Source organism: Melanerpes formicivorus, unplaced genomic scaffold, assembly GCF_026170545.1.
Source record: "Melanerpes formicivorus ecotype bairdi unplaced genomic scaffold, bMelFor1.0.p_v2 SCAF_12, whole genome shotgun sequence".
Taxonomy (NCBI): domain Eukaryota; kingdom Metazoa; phylum Chordata; class Aves; order Piciformes; family Picidae; genus Melanerpes; species Melanerpes formicivorus.
The window spans coordinates 8,685,944-8,712,687 of record NW_027142364.1 but is presented as its reverse complement, the minus strand read 5'-3'; the positions used below and the strand labels follow the sequence as shown (position 1 = coordinate 8,712,687).

The 26,744-nt window shown below is 42.6% G+C and overlaps 2 protein-coding genes across 5 annotated transcripts in view; one reads left to right on the top strand and one right to left on the bottom strand.

Moving 5' to 3' along the window:
- Positions 1-274: 274 nt before the first annotated feature.
- LOC137444467 (cytochrome P450 2J2-like) overlaps positions 275-26,744 on the bottom strand; it is a 26,741-nt gene continuing 271 nt past the window's right edge. Inside the window, exons 2-13 of one of the 4 annotated variants that reach the window (XM_068145185.1) lie at positions 20,323-20,436; positions 19,987-20,161; positions 17,882-18,000; positions 11,334-11,447; positions 10,233-10,395; positions 8,138-8,287; positions 7,522-7,682; positions 6,183-6,359; positions 5,278-5,419; positions 3,377-3,564; positions 1,823-1,964; positions 275-656 (exon numbers count right to left, since the gene is read on the bottom strand). In XM_068145185.1, the coding sequence (XP_068001286.1) occupies positions 478-656; positions 1,823-1,964; positions 3,377-3,564; positions 5,278-5,419; positions 6,183-6,359; positions 7,522-7,682; positions 8,138-8,287; positions 10,233-10,395; positions 11,334-11,447; positions 17,882-17,884 (1,419 nt within the window). In that variant the 5' untranslated portion in view covers positions 17,885-18,000; positions 19,987-20,161; positions 20,323-20,436 and the 3' untranslated portion in view covers positions 275-477. Of the gene's footprint in view, positions 657-1,822; positions 1,965-3,376; positions 3,565-5,277; positions 5,420-6,182; positions 6,360-7,521; positions 7,683-8,137; positions 8,288-8,590; positions 10,186-10,232; positions 10,396-11,333; positions 11,844-17,881; positions 18,001-19,986; positions 20,162-20,322; positions 20,437-26,744 lie in introns of those variants that run through there. The other 3 variants (XM_068145184.1, XM_068145187.1, XM_068145186.1) reach the window with 3 other exon arrangements.
- The window catches only part of LOC137444468 (cytochrome P450 2J5-like), an 11,835-nt gene continuing 6,551 nt past the window's right edge, over positions 21,461-26,744 (top strand). Inside the window, exons 1-4 of the mRNA XM_068145188.1 lie at positions 21,461-21,631; positions 22,652-22,814; positions 23,675-23,824; positions 25,707-25,867. Of these exons, the coding sequence (XP_068001289.1) occupies positions 21,461-21,631; positions 22,652-22,814; positions 23,675-23,824; positions 25,707-25,867 (645 nt within the window). The remainder of the gene's footprint in view (positions 21,632-22,651; positions 22,815-23,674; positions 23,825-25,706; positions 25,868-26,744) is intronic.

The following is a 26,744-nucleotide window of genomic DNA, read 5'->3' as shown; positions in this document are numbered from 1 at the left end:
TGCTCAGGCTGGGAGCATGCTCCCCAGCACACAGGGGATGCTGAGGCTGGCCATGGTGGGAAACAAGCAAAAAAGATTTCACTGGACTAGGAGCAGAACTACTTTAATTTTCTACAACATTGATCACTCAGTGATCAGAGCATTTCTGTACCCCACTGTTGATTTAAGAATGCATGGAAGTCAGGGAAAGCCCCCCCACTGAACACCTGCCTTGAATGCTGTCCCCTCACCTCCAGTAAGATTCCTGATGAGTTTCTAGGAAAAGTAGACACTGTCACAGTTTTCTATGTTTATTTAATTTGTAATACAGCAGGGAAACAATGTACAAGGATCTTTGCAGGCACAGGAACACCAGAATGTTAACACAAGGACAGATTCATGCTGAGTTTGAGCTAGAAATGAAATCCTGCACAAAAGCCCAGCAGCCTGGCACACCAGTGCTGATTCCTCTTTCTCAGATCTGTAAGGCTCTGCAACCTAGCGAGGAACTGCACAGAGCTTGTATGGATGGGGTTTCATTGTGCCCCCAAAGATCACCTCTGTGTTGACTTCCTTTACTCCTTCTGGTGGAGTGAACTTGAATGCCTTCAACAGGCTGCAGAAGATGATGAAAAGCTCCATCTTTGCCAGCACCTCTCCCAGACACACACGGTGGCCTGCAGAGGGAGAAGGGAAAGAGCAGTCAGTCCCCACAGAGGTTTGTAACCAGCACCTGCTTCCCAGCTTATCAAGAGTGTAGTTCAGCCCCACCAAGAGATAAAAGGCTCTGCTGAATGTGACATTTTCCTCTCCAATCAAACTGATCAAACAGCTGAGATGTCTGCAACAGAAAAAGATATCAGAGATGCTTCTCAGTGTCATGCTTTACTTCCTAATCTATAGGACTCCACAGTTCTGTGACCTGAGTTTCAGTCTCTTGATTTCAGATGAGAATGAGAAGGCATCTTTATAGGTTCCCTCACAGATTCCACTCAGTACAGGCAGATTTTCCTCAGTAATAGGAGTGAAAAATCAGAATAGAGAGGATATTCTACATCTGACTAGACGTTTACCTACACAATACTTTCAGTGAAAACAATATATTAAGAAAACAACTTTTCTCAATTTATCAATTAACTGTGTCCAGGATGTAATTTCCAGTCAGAGAAAGACAATGACAGACCCTGAAATGTAGTGGTTAGGCCATTCAACTTGGATGTAAAAAAACAATGTTCAAATTCCTCTTCTACCCAGTTCAGGCCAGGAACCTGAGCCTGACTCTTCCAAATGTCAGCTGGAGGCTCTGACAACCAGGCTATTCCATCCTGGCATGATCTCCAAGAGCTTTTGTTTGTTTAACCTTCTGAAAACTCACACAATGGGGGAAAGAGTGACTCTAGAAGCTCCCCAGGAAAGACACAGCCACCTGGGAAGTGTTTGATCCGGCTTCAAATTTCTTCAACGATAAGTATTAAATTATTTATACAAAATAAATCAGCTCCAGCAGAGCAGCCTGCCACAGAACAGCCACTGCAACAGCATTCATTACATGGCATATGCAGAGGATGACAGCGGACAACAGCTTAAGGACTCAAATCTCCAAATTCTTGGCTGTTCCAGGGCCTTACTCCTTTTACCTTCTCTGCATTTTCACAAGAAGGTCTGCATGTATACAGTTACCAGACAACTAATTTTGGTAATCAAATATTTTCCTCAGCTGGGAAAACCGCATGCTCCTATAGTCTGAGATTACCCTCCCTTTGGCCTCCTCTGCAATGGAAATATGCAGCTTCATGCTCACAATCTAACCCCTGCAAAAGGGTTCAGCTATCAGTGCACCTACCTGCTGAGAAGGCTAAGAAGGCCTCTCGAGTCACAAAATTTCCATCCTTGTCCAAGAAATGACCAGGGTTGAACTGGTGAGGGGTCTCCCAGTATTCAGGGTCAAAAAGAGTTGAATCTATGTTTGCCATAATAAGAGTGCCCTGAAAGCAAGATGGGTTGGCTCAGTGCTGCCTCACACATCAAGGAGAAAAGGACACAGATTCCAGCTATAATTCAGCAGCAGAAATGAAAGATTATTTTATTTGGAAAAGGAATTTTAATCATACTGTTCTGAGGGCTTTTTGTCTTTAACAAATAAATAACAATAATAATAAAGAAACATCAGTATTTCAAGCTCAGGAATTTCCCTGCTGTATTCCTTCATTCGTCAGCACCTCATCGTAGATCTAGCAAGATGATTTTCCCACTCCTGACAAGCTTTGACAGGTTTTGACATATGAAGAACAAAGCACTCTGGAAACAAAAGAGTGTATTTCAAAATATCTTCCTCAAGGTGAAGGTGGGAAAGGTGTGTGTGACAACCACCAGGGAACGGGGCTGTGCAGGAAGATGCCTCCACGTGTACCTTTGAGGAGGTTTACAACAAGGTTAAGTCTGAAAAGGCTGGACAAGTTAAAGGTGCTGGCAGGAGCCTTTTGTTTGAGATTAGGTGGCAGTTCAGAAGCTGTGGGAAAACATCAGTCTGCAGAAGAGAAGGCTCCGAGGTGACCTAATTGTGGCCTTCCAGTATCTGAAGGGGGCCTACAGGAAGGCTGGGGAAGGACTTCTCAGGATCTCAGGTAGTGATAGGACTAGGGGGAATGGAATGAAGCTGGAGGTGGGGAGATTCAGGCTAGATGTGAGGAGGACGTTCTTCACCATGAGAGTGGTGAGACCCTGGAATGGGTTGTCCAGGGAGGTGGTCGAGGCCCCGTCCCTGGGGGTGTTTAAGCCCAGGCTGGATGAGGCTCTGGCCAGCCTGATCTAGTGTGGGGTGTCCCTGCCCATGGCAGGGGGGTTGGAACTAGATGATCCTTGTGGTCCCTTCCAACCCTGAATGAAACTATGAAACTATGAAACATATTCACTGTATTTTAAATGTGATACCACTCTGGTGATAATCAGAAGTCCTATGTGAATGAAGTTAAGCAGACATTTGGTATTGTCTCAGATATCACCAGTGAAGAAGGCATTCCATCTCCCATTTGTCCACATGGCCGACAACATCCCAGCATGATTAAGAGTTTGCTGCACCTTTCCTACTGACAACACTGTGCACTTTTAATAAGTCTCTTCTGAGGTCTTTTGAAAGAATAGGAGCTCAAAAGCTTATAAAGCATTTCAAAATCACAGGTTCTTGGAAAGTAAGACTCTGCAGCACTCTCAATGTGAGTGGACATGTGCTCTGGAAAGCATTTTTACTCTGAGACAAAGACATAGCCCAGAGGGCAGGGGAGAGAAAAAGCACTGTCGCCATCACTCATCTGACCTTAACTGGAATGAAATGTTAAACATGACTGCAAGGAGCTTAATGCACAACCAAAGACCATAGCAGAATATAAAGGATCTGTACCTTTGGAAGCCCGTACCCCAAGACAGTTGTATCCTTCACTGCTTGCCTAGGAATTGTGATTAAAACAATGCTGCCGAAGCGCAGGATCTCGTGAATCACGGCGTTGGTGTAGGGCAGCCTCTTCCGGTCCTCGTAGCAGACGAGATGGGAGGGACTCAGAACAGCATCTAGCTCTTTCTGGACCTTTTCTATAGATGAAAAAAGTCCATCACAGATACAAAAAAACCCCACTGTTTTCATGAAACAGGGCTTTCATTTCCTTTTCAGATTGTAAATGTCACAGGAAAGAATACAATGTGTAAATTTCTGCTCATGAAAATACATTTATACAGCTATCTAGTTAAGTTTTTATCACACTCTGGTATGTCCTAGTTTATAGGTTCTATGTTCAGTACATCTTTCCACAAGCCCAAGGCTGTTCCACAGGTTTATTGAGCTTGTAATTAAAGGAAGGGCAGTAAACTGTAAACAAAGCAATACCTTCTTAAGAGATCAATCCGGTTACTCAAGCTATTATTTTTACTGTAGCTAAACACAGACTTGCAGCACACTAATCAGCTCATGCTGATGCAAGGAAGCCATCATATCAAGCTGATACACTTATGTAATGCTGAGAACTGGAACAGGATAATATTATCAAAACTATCACCAACTGTTGATCTTTTTGGCACGGGTTTGGAACATGGGTTATACAGTCCCCAGGTTCAGGGTGACATTTCATGCTTAAAAATCAGGCTAGTAACCTGAGAGGTTTTGTTTGCTTTGTATGCCACTAGAATGGGAAAGGTATCTGTGTGCATAGTGTGCTGTTCTCCCAGTATTCTAGCACCAAAAGCACAAAAAGGAGGATTTGTAGATCTAAACTCGAGAGCTGAGAGCAAGTACTTGGCTTAACCATTCACAGAATCAAAGAAACATTCAGGTTGGAAAAGACTCTCAGGATCACCAACCCTACTCTACAAAGTTCACCCCCTAAACCATCCCCCTTACAAATAATTCAAATAGTTCAAAATCATCAAATAATTCAAAAAGTTTGAAACCAGTGTACAACTATGGCTTTGTCTAGAATTTTTCAATCATCCTTTTGCCTATCCAGTGTTGTCCTTGTCTCTGCTTAATATTCCCACGTGTTACAATAGATACACTACTTATACAGAAATCCAACTTGTGTCTGAGCTAATGAGTGCAAATAAAATATTCTTATTACATGTTCTGAAGACCACAAAAGCATCACTGTTCCCTAATCCAAGCTCATATTGCACTCCTGAGTGTTTTCAGCTGGACTTTATCTTTCATTACATGCTTACAGTACTGAAAGAGCCTGACAAAAGACAACTACACAAAACACAGCATCAGAAGCTGAATATCAGGGGAAGGGGAAGGGGAAGGGGAAGGGGAAGGGGAAGGGGAAGGGGAAGGGGAAGGGGAAGGGGAAGGGGAAGGGGAAGGGGAAGGGGAAGGGGAAGGGGAAGGGGAAGGGGAAGGGGAAGGGAAAGGGAAAGGGGAAGGGGAAGGGGAAGGGAAAGGGAAAGGGAAAGGGAAAGGGAAAGGGGAAGGGAAAGGGGAAGGGAAAGGGGAAGGGGAAGGGGAAGGGAAAGGGAAAGGGAAAGGGAAAGGGAAAGGGAAAGGGAAAGGGAAAGGGAAAGGGAAAGGGAAAGGGAAAGGGAAAGGGAAAGGGAAAGGGAAAGGGAAAGGGAAAGGGAAAGGGAAAGGGAAAGGGAAAGGGAAAGGGAAAGGGAAAGGGAAAGGGAAAGGGAAAGGGAAAGGGAAAGGGAAAGGGAAAGGGAAAGGGAAAGGGAAGCTTGGTCCTCAAAAAAAAAGTATCTTGATCTTAACCAAAAGAAAGTGTAACAGACAATTGTTCTGGCTGAAACATTCCTGGGTCCATGTTTACAGCTCACCTTGGACATCAGGATAAGCCATCATATAGAGCAGAGCCCAACGCAGAGTGGTGGCAGTGGTCTCTGAGCCACCCAGGAACAGGTCAAAAACAGATTGCACCATGTTGTCTTCATCATACGTAGAATTGGGGATATTTTTAGTCTGCATGAGTCAATGAGACAGGTAAAATGAGGTACATGTGTAACAGGACTGAGACAGGGACCAACCACTGCACCTACACAAACAATATTTCTAGAGGATGAAGATATCATAGTAAACCAAAGATCTATGCAAAGATACTCCCCTCCAACAAGTGTATTGATAGTGTTTAATGACAGGTGCTGTTGAAACTGCCAGGTCCTGTTATGCTGCCTTCTAAAATGATTTCTTGTCTAGCTGCAAACTTTCTCACCAGAAAAAAACAATTCAATTTAGTTTTATCCCACCCTTGACACTTTGTGCAGATTTCCTGATTTCAGCTATTGCTTAAATAATGTAACAACCTTTTAAACAATTTATGCTTTCCTTCAGAGCAAAAACTGCCATCATTTTAAGCTTGCAATGATAATCATACAGTAATAAGCACACAAAATCTCAGTAACAAGCATGAAGATAATAAATGTAAATACTAATAAGAGACAAAGAATCAGAATTAGCCATCCAAGCATCTGCACCTCACCAAACTCTTCCCTACCACCCACTCCCCAGCCTGCACTAGGGATTCCACAGCATAACAAAAACCAGTGCAATTTATACTTCTAAACCAAGTTCTTAAAGTAACTATTGGAACTTCCTATTTGAATTTGACAGCAGAGTGTTTAAACTTTCTGCAGAGCTCTGTCATTTGCTTTCTCTGCAACAGTAGGAAAGATGCAGGGAATCCTTTATGATAGGATCTGTGTCACAAACAGCATATATGACTCACTTTCTCTATCTGATCCAGGTAAAGGTCAATGAAATCTTCTGGTTCGCCTATTTTGCCTCTTTCCCTGTGGGTTTTGATTTCCTGCCTTATGAAAGACCGAATAAATTCACAAGAATATGATGCTTTCAGCTGAGGTCCTGGGAGGAGCTCTGCAACCCATGGGAGAAGTTCACATACCTGTGGAGCAAGTAATCAACACATGGATGCTACACATGTAAGTTAGAGGATGTGAGCAAGGCTATTACAGAGATAGAGAGTGGGCATTTTTGGTGCTAAATTGATGAATTTATTTCTCTAAGAAAAATACTGTGGCATCAAAGAAAAACATTGAGCACATGAGCACACTTTAAAAGCACAAATTAAAGACAAAGCAGTTTCCAGCCTGGATTCTTTCCTAGCTACTTGTATTTGTCCTGTTAATTCACCAATGAAAGAATCAGCTTTTGTATATAGAATAGAATAGAATAGACCAGACCAGACCAGACCAGGTTGGAGGAGACCTTTGAGATCATCCTGTCCAACCTATTACCCAACACTACCTAATCAACTAAACCATGCAACCAAGCACCCTAACAAGTCTCCTCCTAAATACCTCCAACGATGGTGACTCCACCACCTCCCCAGGCAGCCCATTCCAATGGCAAATCACTCTCTCTGTGTAGAATTTCTTCCTAACATCCAGTCTGAACCTCCCCTGGCACAGCCTGAGACTGTGTCCTCTTGTTCTGGTGCTGGTTGCCTGGGAGAAGAGACCAGCCCCTGCCTGTCTACAACCTCCCTTCAGGTAGTTGTAGAGAGCAATAAGGTCTCCCCTGAGCCTCCTCCTCTCCAGGCTAAGCAGCCCCAGCTCCCTCAGCCTCTCCTCATAGGGCTTGTGTTCCAAACCCCTCACCAACTTTGTTGCCCTTCTCTGGACACATTCAAGCAAGTCAACACCTTTCCTAAACTGAGGGGCCCAGAACATGTATTAATATTAACAAATCTAATATCAATGAAGGGTTTTTTATATTACCTTAGCACACAGAAAAATATCATTCTCTTTTATTCTAATGCAAAGAATATCACCTTTTCACCTTAACAGGTGCTGGTGTTTCCATTACAGAAAACTTAATCATCTCAAGCTGAGAAACTCTGATAAAGATTATTAACAGAATATTAATAGAACATTAATAGAACAGTCAAACCCAAAGCATTGCAGGTCCAGTTCAGAATTTTTATCAGCATTCAATGCATAATGTAATAACAACAGATACAATTATATGATTTTATTGCATGACAGTGGAAGAACACTATGCTCAAATAAAAATTAATTTGCATATTAAATAAGCCATTTTCTTACATAGTGAAAGTAGCTGTTTGCAAAAGCCACCATACAACTGAATGCTTCAATCAGCTGGCAGAAGGTTTCATCCTCTAAGGAGAACCGATGTCCAAAAACCACAGCACAGATGACATTAGAGACAGCATGAACAATGGGGAAGGAAGGGTCGACAGCTCTGCCTACAGAGAAAGAGAACCATTCAGCTCCAAAGCACTTTCATAACCCCCTTTGCTAGTTTGGAAGTAAGATCACAACAACATTTTGTGATGGATGTCCTCTATGCTAGTTAGGTTGTGACACAGAAATGTCCAAAATTCACTGGCAAAAGTAACAAAAGACAAACCCCATTCAAAAATGAGAAGAAGGAGGCCTCGAGTTTTAACTCCTAGTCTTGGGGTTTGTTTGCTTTAAAAAACAAAACATAATTAAAAATCTTGATCTTGGTGTTGGTGTCACAACACACATTGCTGAAGTCTGACTATCGAGTTTTGATTGCACTCTAAATCTAAGCTGTGCTCCAAACTCTTTGTTTTCTGGAGCAAAAGTAGTTAGTGTTTTACCTTCAGAGTAATTCAGGCTATGCACTATGTCAAAAGCACAGATGCAGTTCCCATGCCCCTCACCAGTGACATACCATCTTTGCTCCTGAAGAACTCAACCAGGTAACGGGCCTCGGTTTGTATCCCACGCTCCATTCCTTTATTCCTCATTCCCAACTTTCGGAGAGCTCCAATTCCAAAATGTCTTTGATGTTTCCAGACGAGACCGTTTGAGACCAGGATACCTTCAGCCATCAGGAATCAATTTCATGTCATGTTAATGTTCATACAATAGTAAACAGCACACACACTGAGTCACCTTCTCATCATGCTGCCCCTCACGGAGAAGGCAGCCACATCAGAACAGCCTGATTTGGTTAAAGACAGAGAAAACACCTCAGTGCATATATTCTCACCCCTGCATAAAGCAGACTGAAATCTCAGGACTGACACACATCTGCCTTCCAAATCTACTCCTGTTCTTTTTGAAGTATCCAAGAGCAGTGGTCAGTGCTCAAAACTCTGTAGTTAATACAATCAATACTTACAGGCTATCCTTGCCAACATACCCACATGGACATCGTGGTTTTGCAGATGTTGCCACAGGCCGGTTCTGCAGGAGTGGCAATGACAGCTTTCCTCAACAAACTGTAAATTCAGGTTTCTACCATCTGGAAGCACAATGCTCTCTCTCACCAAACTACTCACAGACAAGAGATTTCTGGAGAGCTCACTGGGGAGGTCAGAGCATTACTTGTACTTGTGCTGCTTAACTTTAAACAGACTTTTTGGAGATCATCACATGTCCTTGCTGGTAAAAAAACAAACAAACAAACAAACAAACAAAAAAAAAAAACAAACCACCAAAAAACCTCACCCAAACCCACAGAACAAAACCCCTTCAATGGCCAGAGTTGCTCACTGGTTCTGAGCCACACAGTCTCTGGCCTTTAGGGGATTCTGCTCTTGCCAGGCTCTTTGCACCAGAGATCGAGCTCTTGTTCCAGTCCAGGTCCTTCCCAGAAAGACAACGAAGCCAGGGCAAGAAGCACTTAGCAAGAACCAGAGCAGGAAGAACAGGCTTTTAGCCAATCTACAAATAGCTTGCTAGGACCAGAGGTCTCACTGAGGGACAGAAAGGAGTCCCAGGTTCCTGTGCTATGAGTCTGTGTTCTAGCAGACAGCTAAGCATAAACCATTTGCTACACTTCCCCCACCAGTCTAGCCCAAACTTCCCCTGGGAAAGCCAACTTGGTCGCCATGAGAGCTGCTTGATCACAGTCTGGAATAACTTTCCCCCTATTCCTCCTGTTATTCTGAGTGACTGAGCTAGCAGAAAAGGAGCCAGCCCAACAGGGGGGTGTTTGTATTGCAGAGAGTTGCTAGTTTACAGCTGTGCTGCATCTGTTTGTGAAAGCCATCCCTGCTGCAAATTGCTAGTGGTAGGACAACTTGTCACAGCCCAGCTACCGAACTACACATCACCCAGATAAAAGGTGGCAAGAGAGACCCTTCAAAATGGACTGAGATGGCTCCAGGCCTAATCATCTCTATTCTTTAAAGATGATTTTCCCTACTTACATTAGGTAGTGTTATAAATTAAAGCTTTCCAGGTTGTAGTCCACATGCAACAAAGACTCTTTATGCTCTGGGTAAGAGGTTGTGGAAACAAGTTCAATCACTTCTTTATTCTCTATCCACCATAATTCAGCAGTGTCTAACGTAAATGATGGTACAACAAGAAGCTCTAAACAAGGATGTGTTGCACCTACAGTGTGGCTAATACCTCTAAAGCTCCAGCAACCTGTCTGTGTCTTTGGAGTTCCCAAAAGGAACCTTGCTCAATAGCTCTGCTTCCCCCACAGCAGCCACTGCTATGAACAAACAACTAGGAGCATAAGGAAGAAGCAGAGGAGGCTGCAATCTCCAGATTATTCCAAATCAGGACACATACTTCAACAGCATCACAAATGGACAAGTAAGAACAGGTACAAATAGTGCTCTTCTGATGAGATTCTGAAACACATGTGACAGTGGCACTTTGGAGACAACTCACAGTAATGCTGTAGAAATATATTATTGATCCTGAGCAGACAGAATGGGTGAACTGGGATCTAAGGGCTTGCCAGTAAGGAAAATATAAAACAAAAAGTCAAGGATGAAGTCCTTCCTAAGTTATGAACACCTTACCCTTTCCATTTGCCATTCTGTTGAAGACAAAGGTCTGTAGCCTCCCAGAAACATCTTCTGAGTTGGTGGTGAGACCATTCTTCACAGCTTGGAATCCATACAGCACCACCATAGGTTTGTGACCCAGCCACAGGGTGCAGATATTGCCATATGTTTTTGCCAGCTGTAGGTAAGATCAATGACAAACAAACAAAGACATTGGAGATACATCAAACAAAATCCACACATGATTGGACGCTCTCTTCCAGCATGACATTACCTGGGGGTTCAGGAAGTGAAAAGGGACCAGGCTTGTTTTACAGTGAGTTCTTACCAGAGTAAGATTCTGAGTGCTCTCTGGGAACCCATTATTCCTAGCAATGTGGATGCTCCTCTCCTTACTAAAACATGCCTTGTGTTGCCTTTGCAATATTAACGCTTACAGGTATTAGTCCTTACAGGTCTGTATTAGATCTCACATGAAACCTCACCTGCCCATTCTTGATTACATTTTTCAACTCCCTATTTCATTTCCTCAGCCAACAATCAGAACTTCTTGACATTACATGTTCTGGGTGTGACTCTTCTTCCAGTAGTGCACATTTCAAGTTTCAGTGGCAGGACCTCTTCCTCTCTTATACAGAACTAATGTCTACTGTGGCATCTGAGCATAGATCCCACCTCAGTTTGGATAGTAATGGGCACTGGTCTCAGGCAAACCTCTGGGTGTTCAGCAAGCACAAAATCTCTGACTCCAGACACAGAAACAGCAAAGCCCTGACCTCTCACAGTGTGGAACATGTACCCACTAGAAAAGTTTAATATCAAAGTATTTTAAGTTTCAGTTTTCTTGAAGCCAACATTCTCCAGCTGCAGCCAGGTACCCTTTGACCTGGAGGTTGTACTTAGCACACAAGGAAAGGTGGCAGCTTGAAAAATACTTCAACACATTTGGTTGTCACATTGTTCTGTGAGAAAAGCTCTCTGCAAATTTCACTTCCATGACTCATCTTCCCTGAGGATTAAGTTCTCCCTGCTACCACATTAGCCTACCAACAGCCATCACTAGTTTTTACAGTTTGTGCCTCAATAGCTCTTCAGCTGACATCTGCAAATGCATACCTTTTTCAGACTCCCATGATCAGCTCTAAAATTTATCCTCCACAGGCTTCCAATGATGGGAAATGGAGTTGGTCCAGGAGGAAATCCACGACGTTTCCATTGCAAGTTCAGGAACTGTACTCCCCAAAGAACCAAAACCAAGGAAATGAGAACTACACTTAGCATCATTTCACACCTCCAAAACTACTCTGAGAAAACATCTATGAATCTGTCTGCTGAAGTGAACCTGTATTGTTCTTCTTAACTCTTCCCTAGCATATTTAAGCTTTCTGAATTCTGCTCCTGCCTTCTTTCCTACCACACTTCCTGATCCCAGAAAAGCAGCAATCCCATTCTTCAGTGTATTTAATACACCACTGTGCTGCAATATGCTAATTGCTATCACCATTTTAAGACCCACTAGAGGCTAGAAGGCAGGCACCTAATTCAGAAATACCCCTTTGAGTAATCAGTTTGATGGAACATGTCCCTCAAAGCAGCACCAGACTGTCTCCTCCCACGGAGGACAGAAAGAGAGGCAACACAGACCAGTGCTCTTCAGCGATCACCATGCTCCTAGATTAAAGAGCTCCATTGCTTGTTTGGAAGCACAGACTGACAGCTCTGCTGGCTGCTGTAGAGCTGGAATCTCTTCTTCAGCAGCCAAGTATTTCAAACTCTGTTGGGACTGAGCTCTTGTCTACTATGAGGCTTTACACAGTAGACTTTCTGCCTTCTCTCAGCAGCAAGGCTCCTGCTCAGCCAGAATTAATGCCAGCGCCTGCAATCCTTTGCTCTAATTTTAATCCACAGCATTTGAACAAGCACATACAGAGACCTCTTCAACACAAGAAACTACAAAAGTTCTTAGAATATTTCTTGAGTGAAACTAGTGGAATAAGCTGGCCTTCCTCAGACACTGAAATGTTCCATGTGCAAACTGTACACTCCATACTGTGCTGCAGCTTCTTACCTCACTAGTTTTGTGTCATGTTTCCTTCCACTCCCAGAGCACTTTTCACTATGTATCCTCTGCATTTTTAAAATTCCCATGGTCTTTGTAGCAAAACCTGACTTTAATTGAGTATCTGCAGAATCCTATACCTGCAGATATTCAATTAAAGCAGACAGCAATGCTCCTGTTAAAATAACAGCTGAGGGTAGTCATTCATACACAGAGCTGAGCTGCTCAGCTGTCCCCACAAGCACCAGATTTACATATGCAAAACAGTAACTGCCTCAACAGCCAAGTACAGATTCTCCAGGTTTCAGTATTTTCTCATGCTCTCTATCTCACTGCAACTAAATTCTGCAGATAGTAATCTCTCTCCCCTGTGAAAGAAAGCAGATGAATCTCTCCTTAATGGTCAAGAGAAACAAAGGTGCCTGCTTTGAAACACATACTTCGGCACATGTTGCTCATCCAGATAAATCCATAAAAATCACAAGCTATTCTGTGACCACTGCTCTGCAGTCTTGAGTCTCTTTAAGAGTGTTTTCTCCAAGTTGAACTTGGAAATCCTTCTGGTTTTTATAGCAGATAAATGTCCCTTTCTCCACTATACATTCAGAGAAACCAAAGAGAATGAAAACTCTGGATTTTTAAAGTTCTACAGCCTTTTCCAGCAGGGAATAAGCTACTCACTAGATGAAGATATTATTGGTAGCAACTTGACTGGAGAATATGACAACACTTAATTCATCCAGGTACAACTGCTTCTGTATTTTGATGAGTCTGATGCATTGAATGTATTGACTCATGTCTAAGTTCTTTGTTTGCTATAAAACCTAGATCCTTATCTGCACAGCTTCAGCTTAGACTTTCTTTCTTCACCATATAATTAGAACTAAACCACAGTATACAATTACATTATCCCTGGCCTTACTGAACAGCAGATTAGTTTTTCAGGTCACTTTTCATTTCATAGTCATGTCAGCTGTAACTGTTTCAGCACACTTTTCCTTCTGTCAAACAAGTTCCTGATGAAAGTGTTCAACATTACATACAGGATCCTCAACTGCAGAACTTCACTTGATATTCATCTTACCAGCTTCAAGCTGGGAAAATTGGGGGGGGAAGCAGGGAAGAAAATAAAGTCCTGAAAAGTAAGTACAAACAGCTATAAATGTAATTGTTGAGACTAGCAGCTCAAGGATTAATGAGAAAAAGAACTGACAAGAAAGAAGTAAAACCTAAAAAGGAGAGAACTGGAAGACAATAAGTAACTGAGAATCAGCTAGATTTGAGGCATGTCAGGGGCTGACATTCCCCCATTTGATGTCTGTCTGGTGGGCAGAAACTTGTAAAGTGTTTCTAAAGAAATGGTAAGTATTAGTGCTTAGCCCAGCAGCATGCTAACCACAGCTGGCAACTGTATTAGCCATCAAAGAATTCCTTTATAGTTCTAAGCTGTGTATATTCCACGGACAGAGTCTCTGAGTATGACAAAAGATAACTGCAGAGAGGTGATTCAGTGAGGATAGGCTGCAATGCAAGTGTTCACAAAAAGAGGAAAGAAAGAAGAGTTTAAATCACCCAGATTTTGAGTTTGTTGCATTTTCATAAGTTTCATGAAAAATATTTGCAAGATTGTTCTTCCAACATTTCAAATATTCAGTATCCATTTTTTTTTCCATTTTCTTTTCACATAAGAGGGAGGGACAATATTCAAATATTCCACACTTTTGTCTAGGCTTTTTATTTACCAGGTTTCTGCTCTGCAGCCTTTTCAGAATTTCTGCAGTTACTGCTTTTCACATGTTATGTCCAGTAACAGAACAAAAGAAAAGTGGGAGAAAAATAGAACAAACCACAGAATCAGAGAAGGGCTTATGTTGGAAGCAACTCATAGAGATCATCTACTCCAACCTCCCTACCATCGGCAGGGATGCCTCTCAACTGGACTCAGATGCTCAAGGCCTCATCCAACCTGGCCTTGAACACCCCCAGGAAGGAGGCATCTAAAATCTCCCTGGGCAGCCTATTCCAGAGTCCCACCACCCTTGTACTGAAGAACTTCTTCCTAGGAGTCAGCCTAAATCTGCTCTCCCTCAGCCTCAAACCATTTCCCCTTGTCCTCTTGCTAGACAACCTTATGAAAAGTCCCTCTCCAGCTCCCCTGTAGGATACCTTCAGCTATAAGCTCCCCCTGGAGTCCTCTCTAGGCTGAACAACTCCAGCTCCCTCAGCCTATCCTCATAGCAGAGGTATTCCAGCAAATTTTAATAAAACCCCACACACATCATACTGAGCTTTTCCTTTCAATTGCATCTAGATGAGCTCCTAATATCAGAGGGAACACACACTATTACTGATTTCTCTGAATATCTTCTGACAATCATCATTGAATACTTTGGGGCCTTAAAGGTCATCTAGTTTCAACTTCCCTGCTGTGACCAGGGACACCTTCCACCAGACAACGTAGAGACCTGTGCCAGCTGTGGGGCACTGCCACACTGTTAAAAATGGGTGTTATCTCTTCCAATTTTGAGCAATCAGAAGCTCTTTAATATTTCAGGCCTGGGTTTGCTTCCTGAATAAGAATGCGAGTGGGGTAAGCACTCTTACCTTCTTTCCAGTCCCAAAGGCACAACCAGCTGAACATTTCTCAGCTAGCTTTGCAGAGCTCAGGGTTACTGTTTCAGGAAGAAATAGAACTCTAACACCTATTTCAGCAAGTCTTCTCTTCAATTTTGTGCTTTGTCCATGACTTCTGACATTCCTAGTGCAACATCCAGGCTACTAGACACAGCTCCATAAAACTGTCAAAAAGAGTGCTGAAGCTGCAAATACTCAAACTTTATTAGCAAGTGCCAGAAATAAGACTGTCTGCACATTACTTCTTCCTGACACTGTAGTGAGAAGAGTGTAACTGACCTGGCATATTATGGTTTACCCTATGAAATTCTTGTCTCCTATTCCTCTGCAGTTGACCATGGAGCACTGCCAAGACTACACAGCACTTCACAAAGCAGCAGCACTGGAAGGGCACAAGACTTTTGGAGCTCCTACACCATGAGGATACACAGCAGCACAATGCCTAGGCAAGGTCTGCATAACTTTCACTTAAGTAGCACTGCATTGCAGACAAACAAAACCAAAAAAAGCCAACCAACCAACCAACCAAAAAACCCACCCAAACAACAACAACAAAACCAGCAACACCAACAATTTAAAAACAAGCAACAAAAAGCAATGTAAAAATAAAATACAAGGAACACTTACAATGGTCACTCTTCTCCCTAGTAGCCAGGGCTCTAGCTTTTACTTATCCTGCTCTCACTGCATGCCAGTGATGTACATTGCCTCAGCCTGCTATACTGTCAGAAATATGCCTGAAAATGGATAAATTAATTACAGTCTTGGGTTGAGAAAACTTTGGTAAATCCACAACTGTATGTACCACCTGGTTTTGCCCTGGGATGATGATGTACCTTATTACCAGAAGGAAGAATGAAAGTGAGGGATATTACAAATTATTGCAATGCAGAAAGGACTGAAATTACCTGAACGTGGTAAACATGCACAGATTGTGAATTAAGCACCAAAATGCAAATAAATTAATGGTAAGACCTAGCAGGTACAGGCAGGTGTTTACAGAGAAGCTTTTTGCAAGCAGGCTCTTTGGGGGAAAATCAGTTTTCTTTGCTGTAGTATCTTCATTATATGCAAGCAGTACCTATCATGCAAGCCTTGCACATTCTTATCTGACAAATACTACTGCAAGAGTTCACTGGTACAGATTAAAAGAGAGGATCAGAGGGCTGGAGCTTGTCCCTTGTGGGAGCAGGCTGCAAGAGTTGGGGCTGCTCAGCCTGGAGAAGATAAGGTTCTGAGGAGACCTTATAGTGGCCTTCCAGCATCTGAAGGGGCCTGCAAGAAAATTGGGGGAAGACTTTGTACGAGGGCTTGTAGTGACAGAACAAGGGGCAATGGCTTTAAGCTTCAGGAGGGTAAACACAGACTGGATATCAGGAAGAAATTCTTCACAGTGAGGGTGGTGAGACACTGGAACAGGTTGCCTTTGTCCTCCCTGGTGGTGTTCAAGGCCAGGTTGGATAAGCAGCCTAGTCTAGCGGAAGGTGCCCCTGCCCATGGTGGGGGCGTTGGAACTACATGATCTTCAGGGGCACTTCCAACCCAAACTATTCTATGAATCTTTGAAGAGGTTGCCCAAGGAAGTAAAGGAGTCACTGTCCGTGGAGGTGTTAATAAATGTGTGACCGTGGCACTTTGGGGCATGGTGTAATGTCCATGGTGGTCTTAGGTTGAAGGTTGGACTTAATGATCTTGGAGGTCTTTTCCAACTGAAACAATTCTGTGATTAAATAGAGAGGTTCATTCATCTCAGAAAACCTTATCTTCTAATGAAGGTTTCAGGCCATAGCATTGGGAAGAAAATGCAGAGCATATGGAAAGAACAGGACAGAAACAGCCATAGCTGTTTCTCAGCTCTCATTAGTCAGTCTTAAAGCTCCTTTGAAAAGTGAATGTCAGGGTTGATTAGGCCCAGAGAGATAATGCAAGTTCCTGAGAGTCAGAGGCAAGCTAAGACCAGATCTAGGAAAAGAATTTGAAGCTCCCAAGTCTCATTCCAATACTTTATCTATGCAGCCTTAACAGCTTATTAATCTTCAGGTCCCAACAACACAGACGACAGCAGGAGGCAAAATCCTGTCTGACTCATTCATAATGTATGTAAGCAAAACTCTCTTTTCCTTAGCTGAACAGAAATACAGCATAGGAACTTCCTTTGCTCACATTTCCCAGTCTCACGTTCACTCTAGGTCTGTGCTCTAAGCAACACTCTCCCTCTCTCAGTGCTTGCCTGGACATACCTTGTCTGTGTAATTCTGTTCCCACAGAGAAATTCTGACACCACCAAGCAATTAACAGCTCCGGTTATGAAGCTCTGGAAAGACCATAGGGTGCAAGGGATGAAGGAAGGCTAAGCAGAGAACTCCAAATTAGTGTCTCCACTACAAAAAAAAAATCTGCTTAGCAATTGTCTGCTCTGTTTAGTTTGACATCAAGCCAGACAGCAAGCAAACACTGTGGTGGCAAGCAATATATGCACAGCATGCAACCAGTCGGTGTTTTCTAGTACACACTGAGCCTGCCGCTGCAGCAGGAAAAGTCCTAGCCCTGGTATTTATGGCATAACAGATGACACATCTCAGGCAGAGGTGTAATCAGGAACCCTTTCCACAGCCACTATGCCACACTGACTGTCTGCTTACCTCACACCTTTCTGAAGATGCTGTTGTTTCCCTGTCCTCTGCGACTGTTGCATTTTCTTCCCACTCCTATGGCCTGAAACCTTCATTACAAAAGCAGATTTCCTCATCTGTTCGAAGCAACTAAACTCAACATCTGTCATCCTGACTGGTGAGCTCTTGTAATAGAATTTGTGTCAGAGGACAGCAAGGAAGATTTATGTGGAGAGCCACTGCTCACATACACTGACAGTATTAAAATAAGGAATAGTGAAGTCTTCTAAAACACTTTCCTTGCTTTTCCCTTCCTTGTAAGCTTCAGCCTAAGCTTTTCTGAAATAACTTTGCCTCACCATACTTCAGCACACCCACAGCAATCAGCTGCAGGAAAACAATTGCCCACGGCGTCTAAAAGGCCACGCTCAAAGTCTATCGTTGGGTGGAGCCTTGCTCTGAAGGACCCGGTTTTACCCTGCACAAAGGTCAAAGAGAGCAGAAGGACAGGGTCACTGCAAAAGCAGCAAGGTCAGTCACAAGGGATACACTACAACACAGGTTCTCAAACATTGGAACAGACTGTCCAGGGAGGTGGTTGAATCACCAGCCCTGGAGCTGTTTAGAAGATGTAGAAATGTGGTGCTACGGGACACGATGTAGCACCTGACTTGGTAGAGTTAATAATGGCTGGACTCAGTGATCTTAGAGGTCTTTTCCAACCAAAACGATTCCATGATTCTATGCTTTAAGAAGTCACTCCTGTGAGTACCATTAAACCTTTTTTATTTCAGGATCATAATACACATCAGTAACCCTGAGTTTGCTGAACAGTTTTGAGCTGGAAACTGCAGGCTAGAAAGTTCAGCAAGCCTGCTCAGCGAGAAACCACAATAAAGTTTTAAAGCAGGCAACTTGTACAATTGCATGGAGTCCCTTAATCTCCTACACTTACTTGAAGACACATTGTAACAGGACATGGGGGTACTGGTCGATGGCAGGCTGAACATGAGCCTGCAGTGTGCCCAGGCAGCCAAGAGGGCCAATGGCATCCTGGCCTGCATCAGGAACAATGTGGCCAGCAGGAGCAGGGAGGTCATTCTGCCCCTGTACACTGCACTGGTTAGGCCACACCTTGAGTACTGTGTCCAGTTCTGGGCCCCTCAGTTTAGGAAGGAGGTTGACTTGCTGGAACGAGTCCAGAGAAGGGCAACAAAGTTGGTGAGGGGTTTGGAACACAAGCCCTGTGAGGAAAGACTGAGGGAGCTGGGGCTGCTTAGCCTGGGGAGGAGGAGACTCAGGGGTGACCTTATCACTCTCTGCAACTACCTGAAGGGAGGTTGTTGACAGGCGGATGATGGTCTCTTCTCCCAGGCAGCCAGTACCAGAACAAGAGAACACAGTCTCAGGCTGCGCCAGGGGAGGTTCAGGTTGGATGTTAGGAAGAAGTTCTATACAGAAAGAGTGATTGCCCATTGGAATGGGCTGCCCAGGGAGGTGGTGGAGTCGCCGTCATTGGAGGTGTTCAGGAGGAGACTTGATGGGGTGCTTGGTGCCATGGGTTAGCTGTTTGGGTGGGTTGGATTGGTTGATGGGTTGGACGCTATGATCTTGAAGGTCTCTTCCAACCTGGTTAGGTTTATTCTAAATAAAGTTTATTCTAAATACAGTGGATTTTTCAACAATTCGATCAAGAAATGTATCAGCTAATTAAAAAAATGAACAAAACCCCCCACAAACAACCCACACCAACCTATACAAAATAAAGCTTCATACAGAGATCCATGGGGCACCAAATAATCAAGCAATAAAACAAGCTGGTTTACAGCCACGGTGCAAGGGATGTAAACTACTGTAGCTAAGGCTTGGGTTCAGGCTAAAAAAAAAAAATAATCATATTTAGGACCATATTTAGAATTACATAGAATTGCATAGAATAAACCAGGTTGGAAGAGACCTTCAAGATCATTGTGTCCAACCCATCAACCAATCCAACCCACCTAAACAACTAACCCATGGCACCAAGCACCCCATCAAGTCTCCTCCTAAACACCTCCAATGACGGTGACTCCACCACCTCCCCAGGCAGCCCATTCCAATGGGCAATCACTCTGTCTGTACAGAACTTCTTCCTAACATCCAATCTAAACCTCCCCTGGTGCAGCCTGAGACTGTGTCCTCTTGTTCTGGTACTGGCTGCCTGGGAGAAGAGACCAACATCCGCCTGTCTACAACCTCCCTTCAGGTAGTTGTAGAGAGTAATAAGGTCATCCCTGAGTCTCCTCTTCTCCTGGCTAAGCAACCCCAGCTCCCTCAGTCTCTCCTCATAGGGCTTGTGTTCTAAACCCCTCACCAACTTCGTTGCCCTTCTCTGGACACGTTCCAGCAAGTCAACATCCTTCCTAAATTGAGGGGCCCAGTACCTTAGATGTTAAAATGACTGAACCTGGGAAATCTCACATACCTTTGAGAGGCAAACATTTTCTTTCCTTTGGCTCCTAAATTCCAAAAGAGATCATTCCTGACAATCCACTTAGCGGACAGAGGCATCCTTAAGTCATCTCCATCCATCTCACTACTGCAGCTTGCTTTGGCACTTCTAAATCAGCAAGATCTCCAATGTCTACATTGCCTAGGGTCTGAAAAAGCAAGGAGTGTAAGTAGCTTTATGAGAAAACAGATTTTGCCATCCCAGCAGCAGAGAAAATGGGAGAGGATGACTGAAATCCTTTCCTAAATGAACGAGAACAATAAACTATCCATGACTGTGCAAATCCATTGTGTTGTCCCAGGTACAAACCTGTGGCAGAAAGTTTACAGGGTCTGCAGATCAATCAGGATCAAAAGCGTTGCCTCTTCCTTCAGTTTCTTTGTTCTCTTTTGTAGATAAAATAGAACTTGCTCATTTCTTCACCTCCAAAAATTTAATCCAAATAAAAGAAAAGTAAAATAAAGTGAAATGACATGAAATTAAATGACATTAACTTTTGAAAACATCATGAAATCCACTGGACAGGACAATAATCTCTCAGTTGTGTTCCAAATGGAATGAAGCTGGAGGTGGGGAGATTCAGGCTAGATGTGAGGAGGAGGTTCTTCACCACGAGAGTGGTGAAACCCTGGAATGGGTTGTCCAGGGAGGTGGTCGAGGCCCTGTCCCTGGAGGTGTTTAAGCCCAGGCTGGATGAGGCTCTGGCCAGCCTGATCTAGTGTGGGGTGTCCCTGCCCATGGCAGGGGGGTTGGAACTAGATGATCCTTGTGGTCCCTTCCAACCCTGAATGATACTATGACACTATAACTTAACCAAGAATATGATGCAAGGGAAAAGTAAACATTCACCTACTACCTATTTTTTTTAAATTATTTTTTAAAAGACATTAATTTAGCTTTGTGCTACCTTAATTAAATTCTTTTTCATCTCAGAGACCACATCCTGCAGACAGGGATTGTCTAAATGCCTCTTCCTCTAGAAAAGAAGCCACATAATAATTGTAGTACTTTAGAAAGAGAACAAGTAATTCATCCTTGGTGTCTTGGTGTTTAACAGTGGGAAACAGGTGGCACCATCGTGCAAGACACTTGCTGTCCTTCAGTAATTGTTCAATGGTTAGCATTTAGACCCAGTATGAAGATTAAGAAGGAAACAAATATGTAAGTGGGGTGGAAAAAAAAGATCCCAATTACAGAGGAGAAAAGAGAATAGGTGTGGCTTGGCTAACAGCAAGGGATCACATAGCTCAGTTTTCTAAGGACTTCAGCTTGGGAAAATTGTAGATTGGCAGAGACAGAGAGAGAGAGATGGCTAAAGCAGACACACAATCTTTAGAATGAGCTTGACTTCAATAGAAGCAAACTCCTCTGCACAGCTCTGAACTTTCAGAAGTCATATGCAAAAAAAAACAATAAACCCCAGACCTGTAGAAGCTAAACTTTTGATATGTTGTGGATTGCTGAGTGTTTTGTAGCTCTAGCAGTATGTCTCCTGATTTTCCAGTTCCTGAAGCTGCAATGGATCCGTACCCAGCTTCCTCCAGGACCAGTTCCTCTCCCCATCATTGGAAACTTGTGGCTGCTGGACTTCAAACTTCGCCGAGAAACTCTCACTAAGGTATTTCTTTATCCTTGTGGCTGAAAATCAGTCTGGATGTGTTTTATCTGAAGCTGTACATTGCACAGGAACAGCCTAAACTTGGCATTATTGCTTTTAGCATCAAACTAGATAATCAGCCCATTTCAAAGAATCCAGGGACCTTGCATTATGAAAAATACTTCTGAGAAATTAACTGCTTTGCTCCTTGCTATTTTCTTTCTCTTTTGGATACAGCAACATCCTGCATAACACTATCACATTCACTGTCAATATTATGATACTCCACTGACAGTTTCACTCTCTACTTCTGTGTTGGTGGCTAGCCCCATACCTCCTATGCCTGACATCTCCAGGCCACAAGGGGAGTAATCTCTATCAGAAGACTGAACATATACTCTAAACTGACTCTGGGTTTTGTTCTTATTTGTGCAGCAAAAAGATTTATTGCCTTCAGTAAAGAAATTATTACCAAACCAGAGCAGGAAATACTGATTGCTGTTATGCTCACAACATGATTCCCTTACAAACCAATTACAACTATTAAAGACAATTAAAACAGTTTTAAGCAAGTTTCTTAAAGGAAAATATCCACATGACCTGAGGAAAGACAATAGAGAAAAATAAAAATCATATAAAAAAGGGAAGGACATTTCTTTGCTTTCTTCAGTAGAGGCAAGAAAATGTGATAATGTTGGTTAATTAATAATTAAAAAGCAAACAAACAACAGCAACAAAAAACCACACCCACCAAACCAAACAGAAAAGCTCTGGGATTTTGCCTGGATTCATTCCTTCTTGACTCTGAGCTCACAGAGGTGGTCTTCTTAGAGGTGCCTTTAGTATCTATTTCATAAAGTGTTATCACCTTCTGTTCCCAAATCACTTTGCAACACAAGGCTAGATGTTTTTGAAACCTGTAATCCATTTGGATGTTGACAAACAGGTTTAGTTATAACTACAGAAAACTCTTTCAGTTAGTATTTTAGTGAATGTATTCCTGGGTTTACATTTATTAATTTGCTGTCATTAACTCTTCAGTTAACCAACATCTATGGCAATGTCTTCACGTTGTGGATGGGGCAGACACCTGTGGTTGTACTCAATGGATACAGAGCAGTAAAAGATGGCATTGTCACCCATTCAGAGGAAGTTTCTGGAAGACCTCTCACCCCATTCTACAGGGATATGATGGGTGAGAAAGGTACAAGATGTAACAATACTGAAACATGAATAAGACAATAAAGAAGAAAGATGCTTTCCTATATATGACACATGCATGGGGTACTGCTACACAACTATGTAACTGGGATTACTTAGCAAAAGGGTTCCATGCATAAAATAGGAATAGAATAGGATAGGAATAGAATAGAATAGAACAGAATAGAATAGACCAGGTTGGAAAAGACCTTTGAGATCATCAAGTCCAACCTATCATCCAACACTATCTAATCAACTAAACCATGGCACCAAGGGCCCCATCCAGTCTCTTTTTAAACACCCACAGTGATGGTGACTCCACCACCTCCCTGGGCAGCCCATTCCAATGGCAAATCACTTTCTGTGAAGAATTTCTTCCTAACATCCAGCCTAAACCTCCCCTGGTGCAGCTTGAGACATGTTAAGAAAAGCAAACCCCAAAACTTTCCCCTCTTATAAAGCATACTATTAATTTTTCCTCCTTCTTTTAAATAGATTTAAAGGAGTATATTCCTAGAGGAATTGCCCTTCAGATGTACCACTTTAAAACAGTACAAGTAAAACATTTAAAACATATACAATTAAAACATGTACATGTTCAAGTCTAGATGTTCAGGGCATCTACACACAACTCTGGCTTGTCCTTACCAAAACCTGCCAAAACTCAGTGTCCAGGGTCACATTTCTAAGCAGCTGTAGAGCTGGGAATTATAATAATCTCTGTCAGAGACCAAAAGTCAGTATCTGAAATCTAGGCATATTCCTTTTTTATTGAAATATAACCTAATCTAAATCAAATTTTGCCTCCTGCAGTAAAATGATTTCCCTTCCTAGTAACAAAATAGATGTTGCTGTGTTCTTCAGGTATTTTTCTGACAAGTGGCCACACATGGAAGCAACAGAGACGCTTCGGCATGACAGTGATAAGAAGCCTGGCACTCGGTAAGAACAATTTGGAGCACCAAATTCAAACAGAAGCCTGTCACCTTGTGAAGATCTTTGCAGACACAAAAGGTAAATTCACTAGAAGAATAACACTTGAGAGTTTTTTTTTCTGAAATGCAGTTGATTAGGGAAGAAAAAGCTTCCCAACACATTTTACCAAACAATATAGGTATTTTCTATATTAGTGGAACATTTACTGGCTTCTTAATTGCATTCTTTGCAAGAAAATGTTTTGTCTGCAAAGTGGCCAATACAAAAATTGTTGTGTTTTATTTTTAATGAGGATAGCACAAAAATTTTCATTATCAACAGTCTTGGGGACAGCTGGTAACAATTCTTACATTCAAGGAGTATAAGAAAAACCTTACGTTCCTCTCCATAAAATACACAAGTTGTGACCTGCTGCAAGTCATTCTAGGACAGCAGGCCTTTAGGATTTGGCAAAGAAAGAACCCCAACACAAGGAATGCATCATTCAGTTGTCCAATAAAACTTCTTTTTGAGGTTTGGATGAAATAGAAACCAGTAGAATTTTAGCAAGATGCCAAAACAAAGCAATTAAATATAAATATTCTGACCAGCCAAATCCCTCACCCACATCATGTTCCATACTGATGGGAGAACACAGAGGAGTTGCCTAAGGTCTCTCTCCAGCTCTCCTTGCACTTCTCACAGCAAAATGGCCCTTCTCTCCTCTGGCAGCAACATACTCACAGGCCTTTAAAATACAAGACATAAACAAACTGCCAACTCTAAATCCCCATACAGCCCAAATCTTTACCTTCCACGCATACAACCTTTCCTCAGTTTTAAACTCGGTAATTGTAGTTACTCTGTCCAAGAAGACCTACAAATGTTGGACTAAAGTCAGGATGTATAATCCACCATCTTCCACAGCAGTATGTTTCCCAGGTTGTCCTTGACATTGAAATGTGCACCTAATTTTTTCTAGATTTAGCCTCCGTTCACTTTAACCATTTTTAGAGAGAAGCATTTTCCATCCTGTAAAATAAGCACTGTGGGAGTTGTGTCTTTTCTGTCTGCGGGGGGAAAAAGAAATTATCTATATAGCTGAATTGTTAAGATGTACTTGAAAACCAAAAGGAGACAAGTCACTTCAACGTGTCTAAGAAACTGAAATTTCAGGGTGTGGGGTTTTTTCTGGTTAGAGGGAAGGAAGAGTTCCTTTTGGTTTTTAATTGCCAAACCTGGTTTGGAGCACAAGCCCTATGAGGAGAGGCTGAGGGAGCTGGGGTTGCTTAGCCTGGAGAAGAGGAGGCTCAGGGCAGACCTTATTGCTCTCTACAATTACCTGAAGGGAGGTTGTAGCCAAGAGGGGGTTGGTCTCTTCTCCCAGGCAACCAGCACCAGAACAAGAGGACACAGTCTCAAGCTGCACCAGGGGAGGTTTAGGATGGATGTCAGGAAGAAGTTCTTCATAGAAAGAGTGATTGGCCATTGGAATGTGCTGCCTGGGGAGGTGGTGGAGTCACCATCACTGGAGGTGTTTAGGAAGAGACTGAATGGGGTGCTTGCTGCCATGGTTTAGTTGATTAAATGGTGTTGGATGATAGGTTGGACTCAATGATCTCAAAGGTCTCTTCCAACCTGGTTAATTCTGTTCTATGCTAATTAGCTGCTCATGTTTGCACACAACCATGGAGCACAAGTCAGAGAGGGCAAAAGAGACCTAATGTTTTTCTCCTCAAAACCAATAATTGCTGTATTTTCCAATAATAAAAAGTAGATTGGAAACACAGATTCCATGCAGATAGAATCCAGCCAGGTAATTTGTATCAGAGTTTACTTGCATGAAGCATTATCTACTGCTCTAATCTAGCACACTCTGAACTACTATGACTTCTAGCCTTAAAAAAGAAAACCAAAACTTCCTCTTAATTTTTCTCACTTAGTCTATTCAGAATATTCATGGCACCTCCTATATTCACAGGCAAACCTTTCAACCCCCACACTTCCATTGTCCATGCCATCGCAAACATAATCTGTGCTGTAGTTTTCGGTCACCGGTTCCCCAGCGATGATGAATCTTTCAACAAGCTGATCAAAGCCATTTATTTTGTGATCTACTTTCAAGCTACTATCTGGGGCAGGGTAAGAATCTGATTTTTGTTGTTGTTGTTGTTCATATTCCCTAAAGCTCATCTGTGCTTCACAAATTACAACAAGCAAGTTAAGTTAGTGACGATTATTCTAAGCATTCCATGTCATTACTCTGTGAGCCAATGCGGTAAGAAATACTTACCCTGCACATCTCATCATTGCTTGTATTCTTTCCTTATGTCAGTAAATGGTGTGTCCTACAATTTAAATTCTGTCAACAACATTTGGGGCTGTATTAGGAGGGCTGTGGTTAGTAGGTTGAGAGAGGTTCTCCATCCCCTCCACTCTGCCCTGGTGAGGCCACATCTGGAATATTGTGTCCGGTTCTGGGCCCCTTGGTTCAAGAAGGACCTCAGAGAACTGCCTGAAATATTGTTTACATTGTCAATACTTTGGTGCACTGGCATTCTGTAACACCATCAGCTTCTCCAACACTTCCATGCAGAGATGCCTTTAAAATTATGAGTAAGAATAAAGGTTGAGAAAATCTCCTGCTTGAAAGCCAGATTCAGCCCTCACTCCAATTTACCCATTTGCAGAAGACTGTTGCATTACTAGGTATGCATCAAAACCCTAAAATATTGTCATTCTCCTGTGACCTGATACCATGCATTGCACAATGCTGGCATTTCGGTCACCTGAAGAAGAGGAAGACTGCTCTGGCTAGTAGATTCCTAATCACAGGCCATAAATAAAACAAAGGTTCTGTCAGCAGTCCTGGAGACTGAAATTCATTCACTAAACACAAAATTCATAGAAATAAGAGGGAAAAAAAAAATCCCTGAACAAATACACACACCAGTTTCTTCCTGGAGGAAAGCTTTCTAAGACTGAGAGGTCAAGTCAGCTGCCATACCTTTTCGGTCTT